The sequence below is a fragment of the Scophthalmus maximus genome, chromosome 1, assembly GCF_022379125.1.
Source record: "Scophthalmus maximus strain ysfricsl-2021 chromosome 1, ASM2237912v1, whole genome shotgun sequence".
Classification (NCBI taxonomy): Eukaryota; Metazoa; Chordata; class Actinopteri; order Pleuronectiformes; family Scophthalmidae; genus Scophthalmus; species Scophthalmus maximus.
Window position 1 is genome coordinate 22,023,646 of NC_061515.1, and position 26,302 is coordinate 22,049,947.

Below are 26,302 nucleotides of genomic sequence, written 5' to 3' on the forward strand. Positions count from 1 at the left end.
TTGCAATTAGTACATTGAAATAAGAAAATAAACAACAATGTTTTTTTAAAATCCAAAAATGTTAACTGCAGTGGCTATTCTGTAAAATAAAAGTGTTCGTATCAGCAAACATAAATGCAGAATTTGTCTGTGAAAGACTCAGATCAGCCGGTCATCACATAAGGGCAATTTTCATAGGCCATCTGATAATAAAAACACAAATACATATACATTTCAGGAATATTACAATAGTTATTTTATGTTACAGCAACAACTGCAATAATAATAATAATAATAATAATAACGTCTGTTGTTGTTGTTGTTCCAATATAAATATGATTTCTCTAAATGAAATGCTCTACTGTAATAGGAGTACAGTGTTCTTAAGGTCCTCCCGGTTGGAATGCAGTTTCCCAGACATTCCCCGTACGCGGTGTCGGTGGCAGTTGGCCCACATTTGGACCACCTTAAATATTTCTTCTCTTGCAGTGACACGCGCACACACACGCGCACGCGGGGCGGGAGCGCGCGGCGGCAGCGGCAGCAGCAGCCCTGTCATATCCAAATCACTACGCGAGGTGACGCGCAAGCGGTCGACGCGCAGAACTCTTCGTGCCGTTTCTTTTCTTTGGAACGTATAAAAGTCGCGAGCCGCTTGTGGGAAATATATTCGGACGTCGGGAATATGAGCAGTTGTCGGTTGGAGTAGCGAGAGAGAACACAAGTCGGTTGTTTTCAGGCGCAGGAGCCGAAGAGGCGAGTTTTTTTCTATACGTCTTTCCTGCCTCGGCTGCAACATTTACTCTTAATTTGTGTGTGTGTGTGTGAGTGAGAGTCGTTTCTCGAGGGGATTCCGAGTCTTCCGGACGCGTCTGGACTTGTTCGTGTCCGTGTCCACACACACACACAAAGCGAAGAAACCCCGGGGATAAAGCCACCGACCCCGCCGCCCCCTCTCTCCGGGTCGCTCCGGAGTCACCATGCTGCCGAGCACGGCGCTCTACGCGGCGAAGAAGCGAAAGAAGCCCGTCCAGAAAATGTAAGTCTCCAGTCGTATCCCCCTTGGTTATTCACACACACGCACACGCACACACACGCACGCACACACACACACACACACACACACACACACACACACTCTGTGCCGAGTGACCCCGTGGACTGTACCGTCATGTGCGATTTGACTGTAATACTTGCAGCTTAGGCAGCATTGTAGAAACTATGAGTGACTTTGTGAGAGCCATGACACACACACACACACACGCACACACACACACACACACACACACACACACACACACAGCGTGTTATATATCTATAGAAAGGTCATGCATTCACGACCGCACTCCTATTCTGCGTTCCTGCGTTATTCCATTCGACCTGCTAGAGTTTTTTTCTTCTTCTCTGTAGGTGGTTACAGCTGTGCAAACATCGCCAGACTGCTCAGTCAGTCAGTCAGTCAGTGTGCATTACAGTCTGAGCCGGGCGCAGTGGCTTACAAGTTGCGCTCTGTGTTTCTGCAAGACTATAGAGCCCCCCCCCCCAGTTGAACATCCATAAAGTCTATTTTCTCCCCCATCGCTGTGGTTATGCAATTACCAGACCAGACCGAGGTAACGGGAAGTGCCGAAGTCCAATTAACCCCACTGGCAGCATGCAGGGCCCATCCAGCGTGGAGCCAAATACGAGAAAACTCTCGTCTGCTGCTGTTTTTATATCTGATTATACCACGAAGGAAAAACCCACCTCGAAGAAGTTAATGTGCTGATCTGAAAAATGATGATTTTGAGGGTCAACAGTGTGCAATATCACGACACAGACTTATGGTTTCTACTGTGTGATTTAAATAAACATGTACATGGCGTCGTTGCCCCCCCCCTGAATTCGCCCTCACAGTCCCCTGGAGGGCCCCAGACCACTATTTGAGAACCGCAGATCATTTTCCTCAGGGTTGAATGCACAATGGCGTATTCATTTTTTTCTTTTTCTTTTTTGCTCAGTGTAAGCCTTGACATGACTTTTAATTCTCACTAGCACGGAACCTGGAAGTCAGAAACTTCTAGCATCGATATTGCAGATTGCAACCCCTCCGACCCCTGTCTTTCCTAATGTGTAGCAAAACCTACTTGTACCCCTCAGGTAATGTAAAAATGTGTAAAAGGCCCTTTCAGTGTTCAGTTTGTCCTTTCTGGGCTACTGTAGCGTTGCACGCTCAGTGGAAGAGGACCCACTCCTGATGCAGATATGAAGGGCTCATTCTCGTCCAACAAAAACGCAGCGGAATCTTAGTTTGAGGTTTGATTGTACGCAGATGAAAACATAATTATGAAAACTATACTCTTTCCCTGTCGATGGATCCCCCTTACTTATACACTCAGCTGCTTTTAAGTTTAATGCTTTTAGAAAGTTCGCAAAACTACTGACCTTTAATTGGGCTGTAAAGGAAGGAGAGGCTCCGTTGGTTCCTGGACAAAACAAAAAGCCTGCTCAAGCTGGTCCTTTCTATGTACAGAACCATTAATGAAGATGAAGTGGTTCCTCTTAACCCTTGATGCTGCTATCCAAAGCCTTTTGGACTGGTTCTCCGATGTACCATGCACAAATGTTCTTTCACAGATCTTTTAATGCAGCTGTAAAGTTCTCCATAGCACTGTACGTTTTTGTGGTTTTGATCAAACCACAAGTGGTGCTGTAAAGGACCGTCAAGGGAAGCATTCTAAAGCCCCCGTGTGCAAAGGGCCTGTCTTAGAACCCTCGTAGCGGTTTAGTGTCACGGTTCCGTCTTCATATCTTCATAACTTTTAGGCAGGTTCCATCATCAAATTGTTTATTAAAGGTAACGGTGCTACAAAGTGAGGTTTTCTGAAGCTTTAATTGAGAAAAAAATTGATGGTCTATATTTTAATCCATTCGTTTTTCTCTTGCTGACAAGCGAGGAACGTTTATTCCTCTAGTTGACTAATGGTGCTCATACCTAGCATAAACCTTTTATGGTGCTGCACAGATCCTGTATCTCAAACATCAAGCTGATGGGTTCCTCTCAGACCTCCCATGGTACTTCAAAGGAACATTTCAGGCGCCTTTTTCCTCGTAGACTTTTCATGGCGCTGAACCTGTTATCTTACACCCTTCATGGTCATGCTCTGAATATGGTGCTTTGATTGCAAAGGCTTCATTGTGCTAAAAGGAACCTTCTATAGATGTTCTATAAGGTGCAACACAATTAAAAACCCTTTGTGCTTCCATAAAGAGCCTTTATAAGGGGTTCTCCATGGTACCTTTTACTTTTTTAAACTTTCTAGGCAGGTTGTGTGACGCACAATGCTACAGTGGTTCCTCCAAGACCAGTCACGCTGTAAAGAACCTTTATTGGGGTTCTTTAAAGCACCACACATAGATAGTTAATTGCAAAACCTCCCCTGTGGTGGAAAGAACCATTTCAGGGGTTCTCCACAGGACCATGCTGAAATAGTTTCATCCTAAAGGCCTTTGCTGTGAAGAATACTCCAAGGACATAAGAACTGCTCTTGTGTCTTCCTCGCTGTGATTTTTTCTTTCTTCTTCTTTTTAACCAGTTTGTGATTTTTAACTTTTACAAGCCAGACAGAGCGTTAACTGCTACACACAGAACCACAGGCTGGAGCAGAGAACCGCGGCAGAACCCTGCCAGAACTGTGGTTTCAGTGTGTGTGGTACTACCTGCATTAATCATAATCAGGACGCGGAGCAAGAGCGCTCTCACGCAATGTTTCCACGAGGGAGGGAGGCAGGGAGGGAGGATGGTGTAATCTGAGACTCGCTCTGTTTTTTTTCTCCTCCTCCTCCTACTGCCACAACATACTTTTTTCCTGTCTTTCCCTCTGTCTCTCTGTGTGTTTTTTTGGGGGGTTGTTTTTTTCCTCCCTCCCTTGACTCAAATTAACATAGTTCTGTGTCACGCAAACGGTTACATAAGTCTGCCATGTTTGCTCGCCTTGGTTTTTAGGAAAAGTTACTTTCTGGGATGTATCTTTCTTTTTCTGGTTCTTTTTTTTATGGAGGGTGGGGGGGTGAATGGTGTTAGCGGAGTGAATGCGGTGAGCGGAGTGAGTGAGTTATGAGTGTGTGTGTGAGACAGAGTCTGTTTAACCGACAGGCAGGACTGGAGGCGGTGATACAGCAGCCTACCCCGGGGCAGTTCACCTTTTTGTTTACACTGCATTGTGAAACCAGAACAGTAAAATTTATGGTAATATCTGCGAGGAGGAAAGAAAGACAATTCACTATTATTCGGCTTAGTGCAAGTAACGAAACACACATAAAATTTGTCATTAAGTAGACCAAATTATATAATGCATGGCCAAAAGTATGTGGACAAACCTTTTAACCCTTGTCAGACCCTTGTGCGCTGGCATAGCGGTGCACAATCCATAAAGTTTTTACCATCCTCGGCACAAAGACAGAATTCAGCATGAGTTTAGTAGACACGGAAAGCGGCAAGCGGACAGTTCTTAACAAAGTCTGCTGCATTAAATTCACCCGTTACTGTAATACACACCTATAAAAAGGCAATTTTAGTTGGCGGTGAAGGAAGATAACTTGATAAAAATGAAATTATATAATTAGAAATGTCACAAAAATCGAGTACTGGCAATAAAGTGTTGTGTCAGATGGGGTTGAGGTTGTGTGAGATATTTCTAGCAACCAATAGATGTATTACAGGAACTGGATACTGGACCACAAAAGAGTCCCAGTGCACTTGGTGGTCAGTTTTAAGCTCTGCATTTAAGGCAAAAATATTATAGATGGACTTTACACACTTTAAACTAGCTTTTGGGAATGTGTCCTGAGTTAACGAAGAGTAATAATTGACATTTCTTGCAGTCAGATGTGTTCTGTCAAAGGTCTCACAGATGTCTCTTTTATGGGGATGGTCTGTGGGGAAAATGCCATTTGGGCTGCAGGGGTTTTTCTCATTGCAGTAAAAAAAAGAAAAAAATCTGGGGAGACCGTTTTTTTTAGATTGTTCCTGAGTTTGTGCGCTGTCATGTTTCACCAGAGCTCACTACTGTCCAGAATATATTATTTTATGATGCAGAAGATTTCCCTTGACTCGGAACTAAAGGATCTTGGACTAACTGCAGCGATGAGGCTGATCCTCTTCAGCCAATACTGATCCTGGGAAGTGGATGAGGATTCGGCCGCAATGGGCCCAAACCACATTTATTACAGTTTCTTTATTTATGGCCCTATAAAATGTGAAATATGAAATGCGATGATTCATACAAGTTTGTAGTCAAAACATGAATTTCCCTTTAGTTCCCCCTGTTTTTGATAGGTGGACATCAAAGGTTTCTGGTTTCGAAGTTTTTCGAGTTCAGAACGATGAAGTGAAACAAACCGTAAAAGAAGAAAAAGTGGAAATTTTTTTCCACAGTGGTCGTCTGTTCTGCTCCGTCAGTGAAATGTGGAGCATGGATGCACATGCGTGTGTTTATATATCCAGTTTGCCAGATGATTTCAGTTTGACGGCATTCCATGAAAGAGACTGGGCCGAACAGCGCGGGCCACTGCTCTTACTGCTTTTCCGAATTTTTCATTTGTTTTTGTTTTTGGTGGATGTGATTTTTGTCTAAAGTCATGCTGATGCATCTTGAGGGCTGCAGAAAGAGACGCACTGCTTTTCTTATGACCAGCACGTGATGGACATCAGTCTCCCAACTTCCACTTCCTGGACGTCATGACACTGGTCAGCGCCACAACACAGTGATACAATTGAGCTACAAAACTCAGTTGTTTTTTAAATTATGGTTTAATGTTGTCTGTATTTAATTCCTGTGTTTTGGTTATCAGCTTCAGTTTCAGAGGGGCATCGTAAATTCCATTTTTCAGGGATGAGTTGATTCCAATCCCCAGAGTATACACAAATAAAACTTGTATATTACGAATTATATACATTGGCAATATGGGATTTTGACACACTATGTAGTATCTTATATATATTTTAGTATCATGTCACCAACCATATCTTTATTTTCATCTGGGCTTTACTAGTCGTTTGCATCAAAGTAATGAAATACCTCATCTGTCAGGGATATAACTGAATTAGCCGAAAGCAGTTTCACTTATCTGGTTGTTTTGTCCATAAACTCAGTCTCCAGAATTTTAATTTTTTTTACAGGAGGATACTCTGGATCCCATCGCTGCCATCGCCGTTTAATTTCCCTGATGGTTCGGGCAGACAGAAATGAATCTGATAATGGAAGGGAAAGAAACTTTTATGAACAACAGATGGTGCCACCATGGTCACATTACCGTGAAGGAACCTTTCTGTAGCCCAGACGTTTAACTGTTGGACTCACATACCCACAGAGTTCTCACATGGTATCTCCCAAGCCTTATCTATGTGCAACAAAACCGTCATACCATGTTTATTACGCTTTATTAAGGGGCAATCAATCATTCATATCCTGTGTTTGTGAAGCCGAATGTAAATGAAGATGTGGTTTTATTTGTTACCCTTTATTCTGCTGCTCAGAGTCTGCTTGAGAAATGTTTGACTAAGTTATTAGAGTATCTTTTTTTGTTGATCAACTAATTGTATAATTGACTAACCATTCAGCTCTAGATCAACTTCAAACCTGCAGAGTATTGACTCGACTCGGTATCGGTGGAGCTGCCACACTCGTCTCTCTCTTTTTTTTTTTCCTGTATCATAACTCCGGCAGGCAGCCGATGCCAAAATCGTATTTAGCTTCTTTTGTTCCACTAAGGTGTCGTTTCCCCGTCGGAGACAAAGTGCCTTTGTGTTAACGCAGGGGGAGTGTTTCTTCAAGTCCAACACATCTCCTCCACACTCACTCGCTCTCTCAAACACACTTGCTCATACACACACACACACGCGCGCTCGTATATACACGCCCCTTCCAGGACAGATTGAGCAGATAAAGCGAGAAGCAACAACACTGGCCGCTCATTGTTCTTGCAGGGAGTTGTGCCGTCAGGAATGCGGCGATAGCCATCTCGACTTGATTTCAGATATGTCGAGGTTCTGGAGTATTATTGGAAGCAGATGTCTTACTTACAGGAGGGTGGGAAGGAGGGAGGCTCCGTCCACTATTTTACACATCGATGTTGCCGTTTGCAGTTCAGCCATTCAGTTCACAACCTTTTCCCCTCGTGACTGTCTGCTGTGAACAATTGTAGAAGCTCACCAGCATTATAAGAATCTGTGTGTTCTGCGCTGTGTGGAAGTTTTAACTCCAGTCCTGCCAGTCCATCTTGACCGCGTTTATTTTGACCTTTTTTTGAGAACACTTCACCCGTAACACCTCCAGAGACAAATGTCCCTGACCGGGCCGGTGGATCACCTTCCTTTCTTACCAGACTGGTTGTTACACATCAAGGCACAAGGTGAATAAACCGTGAGCTATTTCACATTGTGTCTCCGGACCAGAAACCGTGCTAAAAGATTCCTCGAGAGATGTTCAACAAACGCAACAAGAAAAGTTGGTTATTACATCACCAACATTGAAGCAACCGAGGAAAGGGAATTGTGGGCATTTTGGTCGTTGGTCTCTTGTTCCAGGCTGCACATTTTGGGCACCACTAATGTGGAATAGCCTCCATGCCTCTTTTAAGGGCAATGGTGGTGCAAGAGCGTTGCTTTGGTTCGTCTTTTAGCTGACAGGAGGCGTAGCTGCATGTGTTAGATATTGGTTTTACCCTCCGTGTGCTTTCTTCAGACGGGAAGAAGAAGAAGTAATGACTACTTGTGTCTCAGATTTTTTGTGTGTGTGACACTGATAAGAATCGTTAAACAACCTGTTTCTATTCTTGTATCAGCTCTCTGACGAACTCGACTGACTAACGAAAGATGGGACCAGTTGTCTGTGCTTATATGGAATAGTACAAACATCAACATCAAACGTTGTCCTTGAATCTGGGGGGGAAAAAGAGGAAAATTAAGTGACAGACTGACCCTCGGTGGGCAGAAATCAGACTAAAACTGTCAAAAAAGTACGAAAGTGAAAATCACAGTGAAGCTCAGGGGACCCAAAACCTGCCAGCCGCATCTCCTGGTTCGATGTACCAAAGCTTCACACCTTCCCTGGGAAAAAGAAAAGCCCCTCTGTGCGGCGAAGGTCTGGTTTGAGTTAGAGACGAAAAGCCGCCGGGTTTACCGCCGGTCACCGGAGTTCAGTTACAGACGCGGACCCGCTGCCGAGCTTCATCTGTCCCGGCGACGTCGACCAGCGGCCGCGGCCCGAGCGGTCGGGGTTTATCTACCACATTACACAAGTTAAAAAAAACAAAAAACAAAAATGTATTGTCTCATCAAACCAGTGTGAGGAATTTTCTTGAAGAACACATGCTACCGTACTTAGGCAGATATGGAAACCAATTTGATTAGACTGAAGCCGCTGATAGCAAGAGATGGGTGTCTTAAGGCCTTTATGAATACATGTAGTTTATCGTATTAGTAACACTAAAACTCTTACTGGTACTCCTGTATGATTTAATTAGGATTTAAATGTTTAACTAGGCTGCCAAGTTTGCCTGATTTACCAGACCACCAAACGACCACAGCCAACTGCAATTACTGAAGTTAGCATCAGTACTTAAAGAAAAACAAATCTGATTAATCGTGTCTATCAATTTCAAGGATGAATGTCAAAAATATTCTGAAAAGTGTTTCCTTTGTCATCCAGTAAATTGAATATCTTTTGGTTTACAACTTCATTGAAGCCCCAGAATATTTTCCCATCACCTTCATTTGTTAAAATAACAGTTTGAAAATTGAAAATGATAAATGTTGAATAATGAATGAAGATAAATTGCTAAAGAGCTGCATCTGTAAAATCCCTACAGATTGAAACGCAGACTGATGAAGCACAGTGATACATGACTGTTTTCACATTAACATGAAACAAATGAAACAATAAAATGTGCTAAGAGAATCCAACATCCTGTGAAGTTTTCCTGCCTGTTTTCTGTCTCTGGGGTCAGACAGAGACCAGAGTTTTATTTCATCCCTATTATCCCAGTAAAGTAGACGGTTTGGACATTTTTGAAAAAAAAGGTTCTTTAAAGTCAGCAGGATGTTGCAGGCAAAATAATTTGATCTTTTTACGCTTCAGTTTCATGTTTTTGTGTGAATAAATGTGACGCTTGAAATGGTGGAAAACTGATTTAGGAAGGAAACTGTCCATTTCCTGTCTCTCTCTCTCAGTAAATTTGTAAACACGGTTCACACACTGTGCTCCAGCCGTTCAGATCCAGAAAATCCGTAACAGTTGTGACAGCCGTTACAACTGTTACAGCCGATGTCTCAGGTTTTCCTCCTGACAGAGCAGAGTGTAGCACACAGGTGATAAACAAGTCCTTCAGGCTGCTCACCTGGTTCCCATGGCAACGGTGGATGGAGTTTAGGCATCTCTGCCTCTGGGGAGTCGAGGTGGTCCGATCTTTGTTGTTGTTTTACTCAGCGAATTTTTTTTCCTCTCAACATCCAGCAGCTGTGACATAAACAACTGTACCATATAAGTTTTTCTCTCCTTGTAGATGTTTTTTTTTTTTTAAAGCTTCAGTCACCAGCCTGTCCATCAATATCACTGCTGTGTTTTAATGTTGTCGTCTTTTCCCTGTGCCCGCAGACCCAAACCTCCACCCCCTGATGGCGCCAAGTCCAACCCGTCCAAACGCCACCGCGACCGGCTCAACGGCGAGCTGGACAAACTCACCAGCCTGCTGCCCTTCACCGAAGAGGTCCGGGCTCGGCTGGACAAGCTGTCCGTCCTCCGCCTCAGCGTTGGGTACCTGAAGGTCAAGAGCTTCTTCAACGGTGAGTGTCGGAACTGGGAAGACTTGCCCACGTGTCCATCTGTGGTTTCCGATGTTTATAACAGTAAGAGCTCAGAAAGGTTATTTCAGCTTCCTCACATTGTTCTGCGATCTCTTTTGAAACTAGTGGCAATTAGACCCAGATAGCCTTAAAGATGAGGTTCCTATTTACAGTATGGACATGGGTGTGTGTGTGTGTGTGTGTGTGTGTGTGTGTGTGTGTGTGTGTGTGTGTGTGTGTGTGTGTGTGTGTGTGTGTGTGTGTGTGTGTGTGTGTGTGTGTGTGTGTGTGTGTGTGTGTGTGTGTGTGTGTGTGTGTGTGTGTGTGTGTGTGTGTGTGTGGTGTCACTAGCTGTGAGGTTATATCCGTGCAGGACTATGAAATTTGGCCCTTTCTGGGTTACCGTATATTTGGAGCCGGCCTCCTCAGCAACAGGAGGTGTGAAGTGGAATGGAAGGAGGCGAGGCACTTCTCTGTTAATGTTGCCAGGGTGATGATCTGCACACACACTGTACTTGTTCATCTGTCCCGGTGGGGAACATAACCTGAATGCACTTTAACCCACAGAGGCTCGAGTCGCCATGGGCACAGACTGCCACATGAGGGTTAAGGCTTGGCTTTAGGGTCCAGGTTGTAATTAGGTTATGGTTATGGTTAGGGCTGGGCGATAAAACGATAACGATATGTATCGCAATAGACACGTAATCAATATCAATAGAAAATGAGTTTGATAGAAAGTTTCGATAATTTTTTTTTCTCGTTGGAAGAAACCGGAGCAAAGAGTCTAGCTACGCCGGCCGCTAGCTAGCGGCCTCGTCCTCTGGCACCTAGCAACGTATGGAGTGACACGCCTAATAGCCAATCATGTAACAGTATCATGTTTGGTTGTGCCATGTCATTGGCTCGTGTTTGTGTTTCTTAGGTCATAAGAATTATCAATAATTATCGATATCGACCGATATGAAACACTTATATCGTGATACAGTTTTCAGCCATATCGCCCAGCCCTTGTTACTGTTCGGGGCTAGGGAATGCATTATGTTAATGACTGTCCCCACGGGGCTAGAGGAACGTGTGTGTGTGTGTGTGTGTGTAAACATATCAGTGTGCACCTGTTCTGTGCTGTAGGTCAAAATGCTAATACACTGTACACATGGGTGTTCTCAGTGCGTGTTTGTATGGTACACATGAGTTGTTTGTGTTTGTCCGAAAATAGTTTCTCTGCTAATCGATGAGACGATTGCCAGTCGACAGTCGTCACTTTGTCTTGTGTGTATGAAAATGGAATATTGTGGAGTCTTAAACTGAGCCCTGCGCTGTTGCTCTCGCGGATGCTGTTCGATGTGCTTGTAAAACAATGCTGCGAAAGCGAAATTTGTGTCTGGACAGATAATCTACAAGCTGAAACTCACTATGAACTAAAGATTCAGCTGAAAAACAGTTCTGAATATTGCTCTGAATATTGGTGAACCACAAATTTGAAGTCAACTCAAGCTGCAGTGGACACGGACAATAAATTCTCCCGAGAGAACGTCTGGTGAGGAGGCCATATATCACCAAATAATGGAATAATAAAGCCGCTCCAGTTTGCACGTTAATGGCTTTGAGGCCTTCAAAGTGAGCCAGGAATCTTTTGCGAATAATCAGTGACTGACTTACATCCCTATCAGCCCCCTGCAGGCACGTTAAAGCCTATAACCCAACTTCTTGCCTCTTTGATGTGTGATCTCTGTAGAAACAGTGTGTTCGTAACGGGGTCTCCTCAAAACAAAGGGGAATGTCGGGCTGTCTTTTTCCAACAGACTCGCGCCGCTGCCAGAGAAAACAGACGTCAGAGCCCATTGCTTTGGATTCATCAATTATTTGGCCGCGTCGGCCGCCTAGTGTCAGCCGATCAAATGCGCCGGGAGTCCGGTTACTTCCAAGCTACTCTGGCTCCAGCAGCCCCACTCAGCGCTCTTATTTTGAAAGGAGATGAGAAGGTGCGAGTTACATCCCTGTGTCACCATTTTTTAAATTTTATTTTGACAAGGGTTCCAATGTTTTGTGTGATAATCCCACCCGTCACAGTCATCCAACGTGTGCTTATCTTGTGAAATCCATGTTGACACATACGCCGCAGATGTGTACAACTTAGCAGAGTAGCTACTAATTTGTTTTTTAGACTGCAACGCTGGCATCATAGATCATTTATTGCAGTTATTAAGGGATGACAGGTTGAGGACAGATTTATTAATAAGGAGAACAGATGAGGAGACGGGCTGTTTTCAGTGTCTTGTAACGCGCCTGTAAGCAATATGTTAGCAACAAAAACAAAAAAAAACGCACAAAGGTAAACCGAGATCAGAGTTTTCATAATAGCCATTGAGAACACACACATACAAACACTTCTTCCTCCACACATTTCTTGGCCACCGATCCGTCACCCTCCCCTCCCGACGAGCCACGTCCGTTTCCTGCGGTGGCCCCTGCAGCACCCCGGGGCCCCTTTTCCTTCGACTGTTCAACCCTTTCCTCCTCGGCTCGCCACCCTACGCCTTCTCCACCACCCCCCTCCAGCTCAAACAAACGTTGCAGGACTCCAGTGTGTTGTTACAGTAGGGGGGGGGGGGTTGTTTGCACGACAGACCTGCACCAGGACAACTAAGGGCTTTATCCATTTATGAAACTCTCCAACACACACGCTGAAAGGTCCCCCGATTTTTACCTTTTCCTCGCTCCTTCAAAGGTTTCTTTTTAACGTTAACTTTTAGTGCACGCATCAGACTTCACTTAAAGTGCATTTTGCCGCATGTGATTATCTTAAGTATTAAAATAGTCCTCATTAATGATGAGGTTTTCTGTAATGACAGGTTGCCTTGTCCACCGCTTCAATGAATCCCCAAATCCCTAATGGAGTGAAAACCGAAACCAGTCATCCCTTAATCTCATGGAATCTTCTCACGATTCCTGTTTGTTGTTTATACAATAGTTTCACCAACTTTGTCAGGCTCTGTACCTTGGTCGTGAAGTCTTTTCGAGAACATTTTTCTCATAACCTATGTCCATTATTTTTCACTTTGTGTATCTTCTATCTTTGTATTAATAGACATTATTTATTGTATTACATTAAACATGAAAGTACTCGAAAAGACAAATAAAAAGGAGACATTAAAGTCAGGCTATCATTAAAAGTGCAGAGGGCACCCCATGATTAAAGCACAAGGGGAGAGGGTAAAAATAATAGTGCAAACAATAAAGAGGACATAAAGTCCATAAAATCATGTTTACAAGGTAATACTGATACAATACAGCTGCTCAAGTCGAGTCTTTATGTTGAATCAAAATCGTCTTCTCAGCCTTAAGTGAGTGTTTGTGTCCCGATCGTCTTGGATAAAGGATCTCCCACATCCCCCCCGACAGATCCTTGAACATCCTTGGACCCCAGTTCAGAAACCAAAGGATTGATCGATTGTGAAAATATCATGGCTTCTCCTGTGCATCCATACAATCACAATTTTTTTCTTTGATTGTTGAGAGAACATGGGTGATCTTCTGTAAGATCATGTTTAGGAGAACCAGGCCGGGCAGCAACACGACAGGAAGTGGCTTTGATATTCTTAGCTCTTGAGCGCCGACTGAGCTTTTCCATCCTTGCCATCTGGGAAAATAAGCATCTTTTCCAAGCAGAAGTACAAACATGCAGAAAAACCCTGAAATGTACATGTTGATTCATAGCTTGAAGTTCCAAAAAAAGAAAAAAGAAAAGTCGGACAATGATCTAAAAAGGCTCGTCGCTGAGAACCAAAACACTGCATCTACACTGCTTTTTGTCATTTCCCAAAGCACAGACGGGCCAGCGATGCTGCACTGTGCTGCTTCTGTGCAATTCTAATGCTTACGACAGCACGAGTTTCTCAATTAGGTTATTGCACATGAGGAATTCGGAGGAACCACAAGACGTCTAAGAGTGAGAAAACATGGTGTTTGCCAACAACTACGTGTTTCCTCCACTGTCATTTATCTAATGTGATAAAGACGTCAATAAATAAATAAAAAATCAACAAGCTACCTTGAGGTTTAGAGTACAATAAGACATCTAAGGGTATTGATTGACACCTGCCAAAGCTACCAAGCTTTTGATCAAACCCCTGTGAATGTATGGAGATATAATTCTTCAGACATTCTGATTGATTGTAGCACTAAAATATGTTGTGCCGATGTGATTGAGGGATAAAAGGTTTTGATCACAAAACCCTTTCATTGCGAGTAAAAAGAGAGATGAAGATGAAAACATAATTGGTTTAATTTGAAAAGCCCCAAACCTTTTTTCATCTAAAACCAGTGATGCAACAGTAACGCAGCAGAATGCATGATTGAAGACGTGACTGTGTTAAAGTTGCACAGCTGTCTTTTAATAATTGGCCCTCACCAAATGACTCGCCCTGCTGCCCACATCCTAATTCCAATATAGTAGATTTCCCCACGAGGGAAAACACCCAAGCCAGTCTGAGATTTAGAGGCGTAATTTTCTTTCGCAGCGCAACGATGACCACAAATTAAATCCAAGATATTTTGTTGATTTTCAGGACAATCATTTTCTTGATGGCGATATAATTCCCCCTGCTAAACAGATGATCTGAAGCCAAGGTCAGAATGAAATTTGACTGAGTGAAACTGAGGAGAAGCAAAAACTCTAAAATGTTAAATGTTCTCAACACAAGTACAAAATCTCTGCCTACATAAAACACTGGATCAGCTTCTCTATTTTGGTCCCATGTTGCATTATGGGCCATTTTGGTCTTCAGCCGTGGGGAAAGAGGAGTGACATCATTTGTCTGCTGATACCAAAAAATAATGACATTCACAGATCCAAAAACAGACCGACTGTGTGTCTGCGGCCCTCGGTGAATCCCTCATTGTGATTGTGGCGTTACCAAACACACCAGTCCCAGTCTGTCCGATCGGTGGAGTTCCCAGCATGCCTGTCAGTGAACAAAGATGACCTGGGAGTGTAGAGACTCATGGGAAGGCCAGGCCGGCATGTCGGCGCAGCAGGATGTGGCTGAGAAAGGAGCGCTCTGTGTCCGTCCTCTCGTCCCCCATCTCTTGCCCCATGGCTGGGCCGCGGAACGGGGCTGAGAGGCCGCTGGGAAACGCCTGGAGGTCTGATCCCAGGGCTGACGCTCACAACACTGGCATTGTTCAACAACGTCATGAGCATTTTCTGAACCAGACCTCCCTCGTCTTCAGACACGGCCCTGTTTATATCCCCAGTGTCTCTGTCTGGGTCTCGGCCTCTTCCTTTCTTCCTTTCCTCCTTCTTTGCTTCGCTTTGACCAAGAAAGTTATCTGTGGTCTGAATAAACGTAGAAAAAAATATACATTTTAAAACCATACATTTGCTATATTATCGTTCATATGCTTTTATATAAAGGCGCATACCAAAACTATGGATGGATTACTAAATGGGCCCTCTGAGCACAGGTCAAGGAGCCCACACTTTCAGGGGGCCCCTGGGCCAGAGCCTGTGTTCAAAGTGACTGTGATCGAAAAGACCTCAAAGTGACCCTAAATGACAAGAATGGGACACAAAATGGCCTCATATAAATGCAACTAGATGCAAAATGACTTCTAAGACATTCGAAACTGCCTCAAAAAGACAAAAAGGGCCCACAAAGAGACACAAAAATGCTCCAAAAACAACTACAAAGAACAACATGTCCAGAAAAAGAAGTCAAACGCCTACAAAGAGAAACAAACGACTAGCCTGGGTGTTTTGCTCCCTTCTTTGCATGTGACCCTAGTAAATTAAAAGTAGTAAAAGCGAGAGGGCAGTGGTTGACGAGAGAGAAGAAAATGGGAAAAAGAACAATGTAATTTATCAAGAAATAGTCACTGAGCTGAAAAATATTCTGGCTTTCTTTTCTCAAATGTTTCACTCTTCATTCATTTGCAGGGGAGGATGTGCAGGGGGGATGCATTTCACAAAAACTGGCTGCACTTGAACATCAAACAAATGCTTTATGTTGCGAAGCGATTTTTCAGACAAAGGAGGCTGTTAAGGATCCTTTTTTGTGTGTCACTGAAATATTTGCCCGCAAAAATAGTTGTCTCTGATGAAGTGCCTATTGAAAAACCCAGAGTGCATGAATTTTGAGCTTGTGACACTTTTTCCAGTAGTGGATGTGTTTGGATTTCGGAGCGAAGTCTGATGGGGCCCCAGAAGAGGAGCTCTCTGGCTGCGCCGAGCCATAATTTGTGGTCTTATAATAGCTCAGCCGAACTTCCCACTCCTCTGCCCGGGCCTTGGGGAAAAATACACAAGCTCACAAGCATGTATGCATGTATGTACACACACACTTGCTTTTTTTCTTTGTTTCATACAGTGCTTTCTTGCCCCCCCGCAACCAACCCCCCTATCTACAAACACACACACCCCTCCTCCTCCTCCTTCATGCATTTACCAGATGTGTTTCCAGCGGACAGTTTCAGGCCTCAGTCAATATTCCCACCAGATTAAACCTGCTGCATCTGCGGTTCCTCTATCTGAACCCCGTGAGTCCCCCCAAACCCACAGCCCCGACCTCTGACCTGCAAAGGTCAACAGGTCACCGTGCTGTAAGGGATACTGTAGACTCTGTAGAGCTTTTAGGTTAAATCTCGTCAAAACAAATCTCCACTCAGTTGTGTCCAGTCTCAAGAAAAGCCCAGTAAGTGATCTTTGAGTTTGTTTCTACTGCTCACTAAGCTAATAAAAGTCTTCTAGACTGCAAGTGAAATATTTTTTATGCGTACTAGCGAAGAATCTTGGGGAGTGTCGACTCTAATTCTGAAAACGTTTGTCCCTTCACGGCATCACCGTCTTCCCCTCTTATGCCTCTTTCCTGCCGTTTGCCTGGCAGGCTGATTCCAGGCGTCGACAGACAGAAACCGGTGTTGCCGTTCACTGTTGTGGTTGTTGCTGAGGTTTCACACACACACACACACACACACACACACACACACACACACACACACACACACACACACACACACACACTGACAATGCACAATGACATGTTACGCACGCACACAGACACAGAATCACAAAAGAACATATCAGCAGTTCCAAAACCCAAGCAAGTTCGGCTGCAGATTCACTGTTTGGCAGGAGCCCTGAGCCGGGTAACCACCGCCAGGAAAACAGATGCTGGGTTTTAACGGTGTTTGGTGGGACCTGCCTATGTCCCGAGGCAGAGCGAGGCTGAACCAAGTGCTGCTGCACAACTGCAAGACTGAGATTTTGGTCGGAGAAAGGGGAGAAAAAAAGAAGGTTATTTTTGTCTCAAATCACAGGATTCATGCAGGTTATGGAACTCCTGGAATATTGACAAAATATTGGTGCAGATTTTTAGTTTCGCTATTGAACTTAAATTTTATTCTCCTTTATTAGTGTTAAAACTACAGACTCTGATTTCTGCTTTCTTCAGTGTTTACTACCAAGACTTGTTTTCTAGTAAAAACAACACGTGTCCCCTTTTCCTTCGATGAAGGATTAAGAATAGAGAGATGGGGAACTGGGTTGTATCAGTGAAGTATGAGCATCAATATTTGTACTGGCAGGAAAGACAAAGACCAACAGAGAGTCCTTTAAAACACCGACACGAACCGGTTCTGTCAACACAGAGTAAAATACAACAGAAAGGAGAAAGCACGAGGTAACCATTTCTTAACACCGCTAATTTGTGCAAATGTTATGTCACGTCTATATGCAGTCCATGTTCTAGTAGCTGGTATAGTCCTAATGGGACATGTGACGAAAATAAGACAGAGATCAGAAATAATGTTATTGTGTACAAGAGAAGGGGAAAATGTCTTTGTTTTGGGGTCGCGCTGTGACCGAGTCCTGGAAGACGTCCTGGGACGTCTCTGGTGTGTCAATACATGGTGATAGCATCGGACCTGCAGACGGTCTGGATGGTGGATCGCAGTCAAAATACTGTAGACGGGCGGTCGTGTAGAAACCTGTCCAGGCATCTGGGGAAGACCTGTGTGTGTGTGTGTGTGTGTGTGTGTGTGTGTGTGTGTGTGTGTGTGTGTGTGTGTGTGTGTGTGTGTGTGTGTGTGTGTGTGTGTGTGTGTGTGTGTGTGTGTGTGTGTGTGTGTGTGTGTGTGTGTGTGTGTGTGTGTGTGTGTGTGTGTGTGTGTGTTTGTGTGTTTGTGCCGGTGCTGCTTCATACACTAGTTTGTGTATTAGCTGCTTCACTGTAATTTACTTTAAACGTAAACTCTGGCTTCTCTTGGTGATGGCTGCGATGGGATTAAAATCATAAATTCTTTTATCTCTTTCTAGAGCTTGAACATCAGATTGATTTACTTAATGATTATTTCAGTTCATTACCTGCACTGCTTCCAGGGCTGGGGGTTGCCCGGGACCCTGCAAGTGGTGACATGTTAAATGCCTGGAGTCAAGAGAGGAAGGAGCATTTCATGTCTTCATTCTAAGCTAGGCGAACTGCATACTGATGTTTATAAGGTGCATTTTTTATTTATTTTTTATTTTATAAAACCCGACTGATTAATCCTTTAGCTCATTAAAAATATCTGTATTAGTGTTTATGTCTGCTGATATAAAAAACGTATACAACTCCCGTTGTGGCTACAAGTGTGTATTTCGTCAGACCAGAGAGATTCAGGACATGCCTGTGCCTGTCAGACATCATTAATCAATCACGTGTTTTATGATGACTCTTTTAAAACACAGTATCCTTTTGTCCTATCAGTGACATCATGTGTTAGCGTTAGCCGTGCTTTGTTTTCAGGCCACAATGTTATTTCTGTGCTGAGCTCTATTCCTCATGCAGAGAACAGTCATAAACCTGGCAAACACTCAAACAACCTTAGTCTCTTTCATCTGTCCACTCTCCATCGGCTACTAAAGGCTTACTCCGATACTTTTTTTTACGAGTAAATCTGTGTTCATCACCTGACAGACCTGCTTTAGTTTGTCATCATGTCTCCGCCTCTGTTGTCCGTTCAAACCAGAGATGTTGCTGCTGAGCCTCGTTGAGATTTTTATCTATACTATGAAAATCAGGGATTTGCATCGGTGTCTCGCTCAGCCGTCCCCACCAACCTCAACCAAAACATCCCAGTGGCAAACAAAGAGTGATGAATAATTTGTTTCACCTGAAAGGAGACATGCTTTTGTTAATGCACGATGGGAACGAGGCGTCAACACGCCTTTTGATGGACAGGACGAGCTGAAACGTGAATGAAAACATGCTAAAATGGAAGTTTGCTGAAATGCAGTGAGTTCTTTCTGCTCTCGATGGTTGAAGGTTTGTTATTTAACACAGATTTTTTTACCCTGAAGTTCTGACATTTTGCTTTAAAATGCTAAATGCAGTTAAATCGGGAAGAGAATCAAGCCTGAGAAGGTCACGTCAGCAGTTTTTCTGCAGCTTTGGGGAGCTTCAACGTAAACATAGGATCGCAGTGTGGCCAAAGGGCATCAGAGCATTGTTTTCAACTGTTTATCTACGTTACTGTGAGTCATTTTCAACTCCAAACCATAGAGCGCCTTTCACAATACACCTCAACAAATGTGAACCCTGCAGGGGCTTTCTGTCCTCTCGGTAAGCCAAGACAACTTTTGCACACACAGCGCAGTTAATAATGCTTTAAAGAAGACACTTGTGCATCATATAAAATCACATTGGTTAGCACTACGGCCTGGCATGCAGCTCTGCCTGGAACCCGACTTTGAGCTCCACGTGCTTGTCAGTTAATCAGGGGAAACCTGTAAAACACGTTGACTAATCTCTCCTCTGTGTCTTATAGGAAGTTGTGTTTGTCAGAGGAAGTCAGGGTGGGAGGAAGCGCCCGGGGCGAAGTTGTGGCGGAGAGAGAAAGGTGTCTGCTAACCTCTGATCCAGCCACAGCCCTGGGGGCCAGTCGGGGCTGAACATGGGCTCGGACGAGCAGAAGAGACAGCCGTTGTTATTTAAAGAAGAAGTACAGGACGTGATGTGCTCAGGGCTTGTGGTTGCTCTTTTTCAGTTGCAATTCTGTCGCGAGCGCACAGCATGAGGAAAGATATGTCCTAGTTGAACAGAGATCAAGCAAACGTTGCCAGGAGGGGATTATAAAAAACAAATTTTAAAAATCAAAACCGAACATTTGGGATCCCATTGACCTTTTATAGCCAAGAGTCTGCAGGATTTCTTTCCTATCAAAGACGACAGCAGCACAGCATGTTTATGTTAATTAATGCTGCGGTGGTTCGTCGGAGTGAAAAACCAGCTGACACTCTGGGCTCCTGGTCCCTTGTGCATGTAGCTGTAGATCTCCATAATTTGTTGCATTTCATTGTGTTTGCCGATGCATTCACAGTCATGCAGATAGACAACTCTTAGATGAATCAATGACAATTGGGTCGTGTCGGGTTACACTCATCATACAATCAGCTGCTGGTAAAACACCATATCATCTGCATTTAGTTACGAGTATCTAACAGGTGCTTTAAAGGGGAATTCCAGTGCTTTCCAACCTGCGTCCTAATCTCAAGCAACATGACTCAAGCATGCGTGAGCCTCCTAAAGCAAACGAACAAATATATACATACAAATAAACTTTTCCCCTCCAAAAAACTTCCATGAAACTTGTCTCTGAGTCCAACTGAATGTGAATTAGCCTCGCTGTGGGTTTAGCTATTGTGGCTACTACAAGAAACGGGAAGATGGAAAAGAAATAGACATGTAACGATAAAAATGTTACGTGGAGTGGTATGACCAATTAAGACTTGAGTAAGGAATGTCTGTCCAGTTCACGAAGGCCTCTTTGTAAAGTCTTTACTCTCTCTGGTCCATTGTGATTCAAGAGGCACGGCCACTGGACAAAGAGGTAAAGGTGCATTATGGCTCCTCAACGTATTCTCACGTAGTTCGGAGCTTGTCAATGGCCCTATGTTATTACTCAGAACCCTTTTTGTTTAGAGAGAGAGTGGTGGCTCAGATATTTCCAATGTCAGGATACAGTTACTGAGTTGTCATGATCTCATTTTCCTCAGAGGAACAAGCTGCTTCCTGACTTCACTTCCTCTTTATCGACCCAAATGTGTCGCTCAAAATTAGCGTCCCCTTTCATTAGATAATTGGCGAGCTGTTTGCGGACATCCCTCACGGAACGAGAAGCTCCAGCCGATTTGACGGAGACGCCGTCCAACAATGACAAAAATTAAGATAATGACAGTTATTTAAGTAACAAGGGAAGTTCGAGTTTTTATGCATTCTCCTCGGTCTAGGGGAAAACCTTTCAGCCAGTACATGTTCATTGTCCTGTCGGTGTCAGCATACCTCTTTGCTAGTTAACGTTTTTGTTCAAGATTACAGGATCTTTGATCTGATGGGATTTACGCTGTCACTGTCTTAGATGTTAATGGCGGAAAAAGATGCCTTTTTAGGCAATGTTGATGTTTTTTTTTTATTTCCGCACTCCATCTTGAAGCGGTGCTTCACTAAAGAGAAGTCTCCTGTCATATGTTGTCTCTCGCAGCTTTCACATCACAGCAGGTACATTCGGCTTTTACTGTAGCTGATCAATTTTTGTTCTCTCTGAATATGAACACGGTTCCTCCTCCTCCTCCTCCTCCCTGAGTGTTTCTCCACGCAACCACCAGCTGTTTTCACTAAATGTAACTGGACCTGGATGACACGGAATTGAATTAGGTTTACAACATGGGAATCGAGAGCCAATAGGGGTCTCAAGATAAATGTTGGGGATGAAAATATGATTAAAGAGATACGCTACATCAAAGTGTGTTTAGTTCGTCTGACTTTTCTCTTGTTTTTGGAGTTTTCTTGTTGAACGTCAGATACTTTTACCACTTTGGGGCCTCAGAGAATCCTCTGTATAAAAGGATAACAAGGGAATCACGGACTTAAAGTCGTTGTTTTTTTTTTACACAGGAAGCATTTCTTCTGCATTTCTTTAGTCGTTTTTGTGCTATACATGCTTTAATGCAGACTGAAGCATGTTTTTATGCTTCAAGCAAGGAAGGAAGCCCTTAGTCTAAAATCTAGCACAGCATAGAAAACCTTGCAGATCATTCATGAAATGCTGATAACGTAATTTAATAAGCACGGGGTAGATATGGCGGCCAGCGAATTGGGCTTTTGTTCCTCAAAGTCTTGATTCCTCCTCATGTACAGGAGGAACACGGCAGCTGTCGGAGGTTGCCACCTGTTTTTCCCCATCTGCGTTTTGGTTCTTTTTGCTGGCCGCCATATCTACCCCTCAAGTCTCCCCGCAACTGTAAATCCTACCGCACCATGAGTAGAAAACCGACAGCCGCTGATCTGCGGGTGTTCGACTTTGTCATGTTTAAGCCCCCTTTTAACATTGTTTGCTCTGTCCACCTGTTGCGTCTGCTCTACGACACATCTCCCCATCCCTGCAATCTCTCTTCTGTCCTGGGGTAAACGAATCCTGAGTATGTGGAGAGATTCATCACACAACTATGCCTCCTACTCACAAGTAACCGGCATTAATCTGCCAATCAGCAGTGACTGTTGAGCAAACGGGGGATGTGGAGAGTCTCGTCGGTGCTGCTGTTGAGGTCTGGGACTCCCCCTGCACACGCTGCACGTCTGGAGCTGTAGCGTTGTTTTAATAACAGGGAAGTGAGTTTGGTTTGAATCTTTATGGTGGAAAATTACTGGCAGCCTCTTGGCCCCGCCCCCTCCTCCCCATGAATGAGAGTTTACATAGGCAGCGAGGCAACTATGTGCGGGTAATTAAGGAATCAAGTAGCTGCCAAAAGACAGTTTGGTGCAGTGGGAACCCGAGAACTGCTGCTCAGAAACAACGTGATACCTTCCAGTGACTCAACGAAACTCGAATTATAGATTCAAGTCCGGCCTGGGAAAAGCAAGGAGAAACATTTATCACCTTAGTATCGATTTTTTGCTGCTCCAGGAACTTGACTTTGTCTGTTTGACAAAATAATATTTCCCTAGTGACAAGTTATCAAACCTCTCCTCTTCCATCATTTGAGATGGAGAAAAAAGTGAAATAATGGAGTGTCGTACAAAAAAAGCTACATTTTATTTTGGAACGGATAGATTTTAGTTTTAGTAACAGTTATTGTTTTCTTCTCAGTTTAAAAAGGGCACGCAACCATACATACTATTAGTTAAATACTGTTAGTGATAGACTCATAAATCTATTATGAACAGCTTATTGTCTTAGCTTTGAGTCCTGATCCAACTCTTATCCTCCCGCGAGTAGTGAGTAAAGTCAACAGGTGCGATGCTATAAACCCACCAGCAACAAAAGTTAAACTCGCTGGAACTCATCAGCTCTTCATTTCTCAGTCACTCACTCATCCCACGTCTCCTGCCGTGGTCTGTGCATATCAGGTTTTTTCAGCACAGGCCAATGTATGTCAGCGACGGCAACAGGAAATACGATCTGCTACAAGGCAGGTGACACCGATGATGAGCTACGCTAATGTAATCTGCAGTTTACATCGCGCCACATCCTTTTATCGTCTTGCCCCAGTGTTTTTCGTTCGTTTATTTTCTGTTTCTTCTCTTTTCTTTGGCGACACATGAAGCCTGTTGGAACAGAACCCCCCCCCACCCCACCCCCGTGTATCTTTCCCAGCTGTCCCTGCGTCGTTTCTGGGAATATTTTTAATCTCTGAAATCAAAGTTGTGTAATTGATAGGGATGTGTGCCACAAAGGAAGGCAAGATGGTTTAAAGTAAAATGCCTGTTCGGCCAAGCCTGCGTCCCTTTTTTTCTTTCCTCATTTTTGTTGGTTTTGTCATGTTTTTGCCGCACTCCGTCTCGTCATCGGCTGTGATCGGGGGCCAGATCACAGAAGGAATAAATGTATAGAAAAGAAAAGTAGTCCAGAGCAGAGAGATGGCGGGAGGACTCGGCGTGGCTTTTATCTTATTAAACACTAAGGAAGCCGTCTTGTGAAATCTCCTCCGAGACATTTGACATCATGCAGTTTCACAACTCCCAGCCTGCAGTATTCATCCTTCAGCTCGGTAGTTTAACTTTGAACTGAATCTGTTTTCACTTGTTTTTCTGGGTTTTTTTGTGTGCTTTTAAAGCGTTTTCAGCCTCATCGATGACTTCATGTTTTCACAGTTCCTCATTAACACAACCTGCTGATATTCAGCACTTGAATCTGCCCAGAGATGTCAGTTGACATTTCTCAGCTGCGGTGTCATTGGTTTATGTTAGGCCCGGGCTGAGCTCATTGGAAAGCCACAGCGTCGTGAGTAGGACTGGGTGTCACGGTCTGTAACAGACCACCAATAACCACTTGTCGAGGCCTTGGCCTGTCATGGACATTTAGTTTTTTTTCAAAAGCGTCCATCACCTTCATACCGGACTCTAAGGTGATGTCTTCAAACGTCTTCAAATGTCTTGTTTTGTCCGACCATCAGTCTAAAACCTAGTAAATGCTTCAGTTTACAACGGTAGAAAACAATGAAAATCCTCGAGCTGAATAAGCTTCAACCAAAGGATTATTGGATTATCACAATATTTGTCAACGAATCGATCAAATGGACTAATCATTTCAGTCTAAAATCATGATTGACAGCTGAGAGTGACTCGCTATGGGTGGAGTGCGAGTTACAGTGGGACCGCGATACTGCGGCTCCACTCTGCGATCCCCACTGCGCAGACCTTTTGCGTCATTTTTGTACAGTGGGAGCAAGTCGAGACTCGTCATCCTTGGTGTGGAACATTGGTGTGGAACACACAAGTCTAAAAATGTATGCAGACTTTCCCACTTTAAAAGAGAGCAGTGATTTTATGACTTGAAATGATTCAACAAATGTCAAAAGTGTGTCTCTGTTTCCTCAGTAGCGGTGAGTCAAGAGCGTTCTCCTCCACCAAGAGCAGCTTTGTGGTAACACCATCAGCAGTGTGAGCTGACAGCCGGCCTTGACTGTGGCACCAACTGTTGCTGCTCAGTTCACTGGTGACAAGTGTGTGTGTGTGTGTGTGTGTGTGTGTGTGTGTGTGTGTGTGTGTGTGTGTGTGTGTGTGTGTGTGTGTGTGTGTGTGTGTGTGTGTGTGTGTGTGTGTGTGTGTGTGTGTGTGTGTGTGTGTGTGTGTGTGTGTGTGTGTGTGTGTGTGTGTGTGTGTGTGTGTGTGTGTGTGTGTGTGTGTGCATACTTCCGAAGCAGTTCGATCCAAATACTCAGCCAGGAAATTGACACCTCTCTCGCAAAACGCACACACACACACACACACACACACACCTCCACAGCTGCTACATTAATACCTGTGTTGTGTGTGTGTGTGTGTCTGTGTGTGTGTGTGTGTGTGTGATGGTTTACAGTAGATAATCCCAGCAGTATGCATTGCAGTGTTGCTGCCGGATTCACCCTGGCACATAAAATCAACACATCACATCAGCGGGTTATAATTAATAAAAGCAACAAAAACTATTAACGCCCTTTACAGTGAAGTGAATGATCCTATAAAGCCACTTTATGATTACTTCAAGTACTCTGTTCATCATATCTAAACAAGAAGAAAATCACAGTCTTGCCTCATGGATAAAGCGGTATAATAAATAAATGATGGATGAATGGATTTGTTTGTTTCAAATTGAAAGAAAAAGAAATATTTGCTCATAAGAATGGCAAGTTACTGAGCAATTTTACACAAATATATTGATTTATTTCAATATAAAGATGTTAATATGTGCAGGCTTTATTCGTCCCTTATGATAGTAATCTTTGCAGGGCTTGGATTGTCAATTAAACAAAAGAAGACATTCAAATGTGTAAATCTGTGCTCTCTGTTTTATGGACAGACATGTTTAAAAGAGTTTTGGGGGTATCGGGGTATCTGCAAGTCCTGGAAAGTCTTGGAAAGTATAAGGTTTATTTTCTCTTCAATTCTTAGATAATCTGTGCATCCATTTCCTGCCATTTTTCTTGGTCTACATTATGGTGAACTCTGCAGAGACGAAGCGATCAAGGGAGGACATTGTCGGCATACAAACCAATAATACAAACCAAATAACAATAATGAACATAATCATTAGCTCCCCGTGGCTTTGCATCTTCAGTGTTTTGGTCAACACAGGTAGATTTCTCCTCCTCCGGTGTTTGTTCGCAGCTCTGCACCTCTTGTTTACATACTTAAATCGCGCAGATGAAAGTGGAGCCGGCGCCTCCTTCCAGCCGGTTCAGACATGTCGACAAACTGTCCGTCCTCGCCGTTGGCCCCAAACGGCAAAACAATGACTCGGTTTGTGTAATCTCTTTTCACACTGTAGAGGGCGGCTTTAACCCTTCAGTGGCCCAGCAGGACACTAAACATGACTCAAATTACCACTGACCGTGAAAAAACTCAATATTCAATTCATGACACTGCAGAAAAAGTAGTTGAAAATAAGAGGTGCACAAAGCAAGTGAAGGCTTAAAAATTCAGTTTTTCTTTTTAAATTTTAAAAATCTGTTGATATCACCAGACAATTCCACATTTCATGTGGATG

At 43.7% G+C, this 26,302-nt stretch overlaps 1 protein-coding gene across 1 annotated transcript in view; it reads left to right on the forward strand.

Annotated features, from left to right (window-relative positions):
* Window positions 1-527: 527 nt before the first annotated feature.
* ahr2 (aryl hydrocarbon receptor 2) overlaps window positions 528-26,302 on the forward strand; it is a 58,490-nt gene continuing 32,715 nt past the window's right edge. Inside the window, exons 1-2 of the mRNA XM_035628595.2 lie at window positions 528-1,018; window positions 9,615-9,802. Of these exons, the coding sequence (XP_035484488.1) occupies window positions 960-1,018; window positions 9,615-9,802 (247 nt within the window). The 5' untranslated portion in view covers window positions 528-959. The remainder of the gene's footprint in view (window positions 1,019-9,614; window positions 9,803-26,302) is intronic.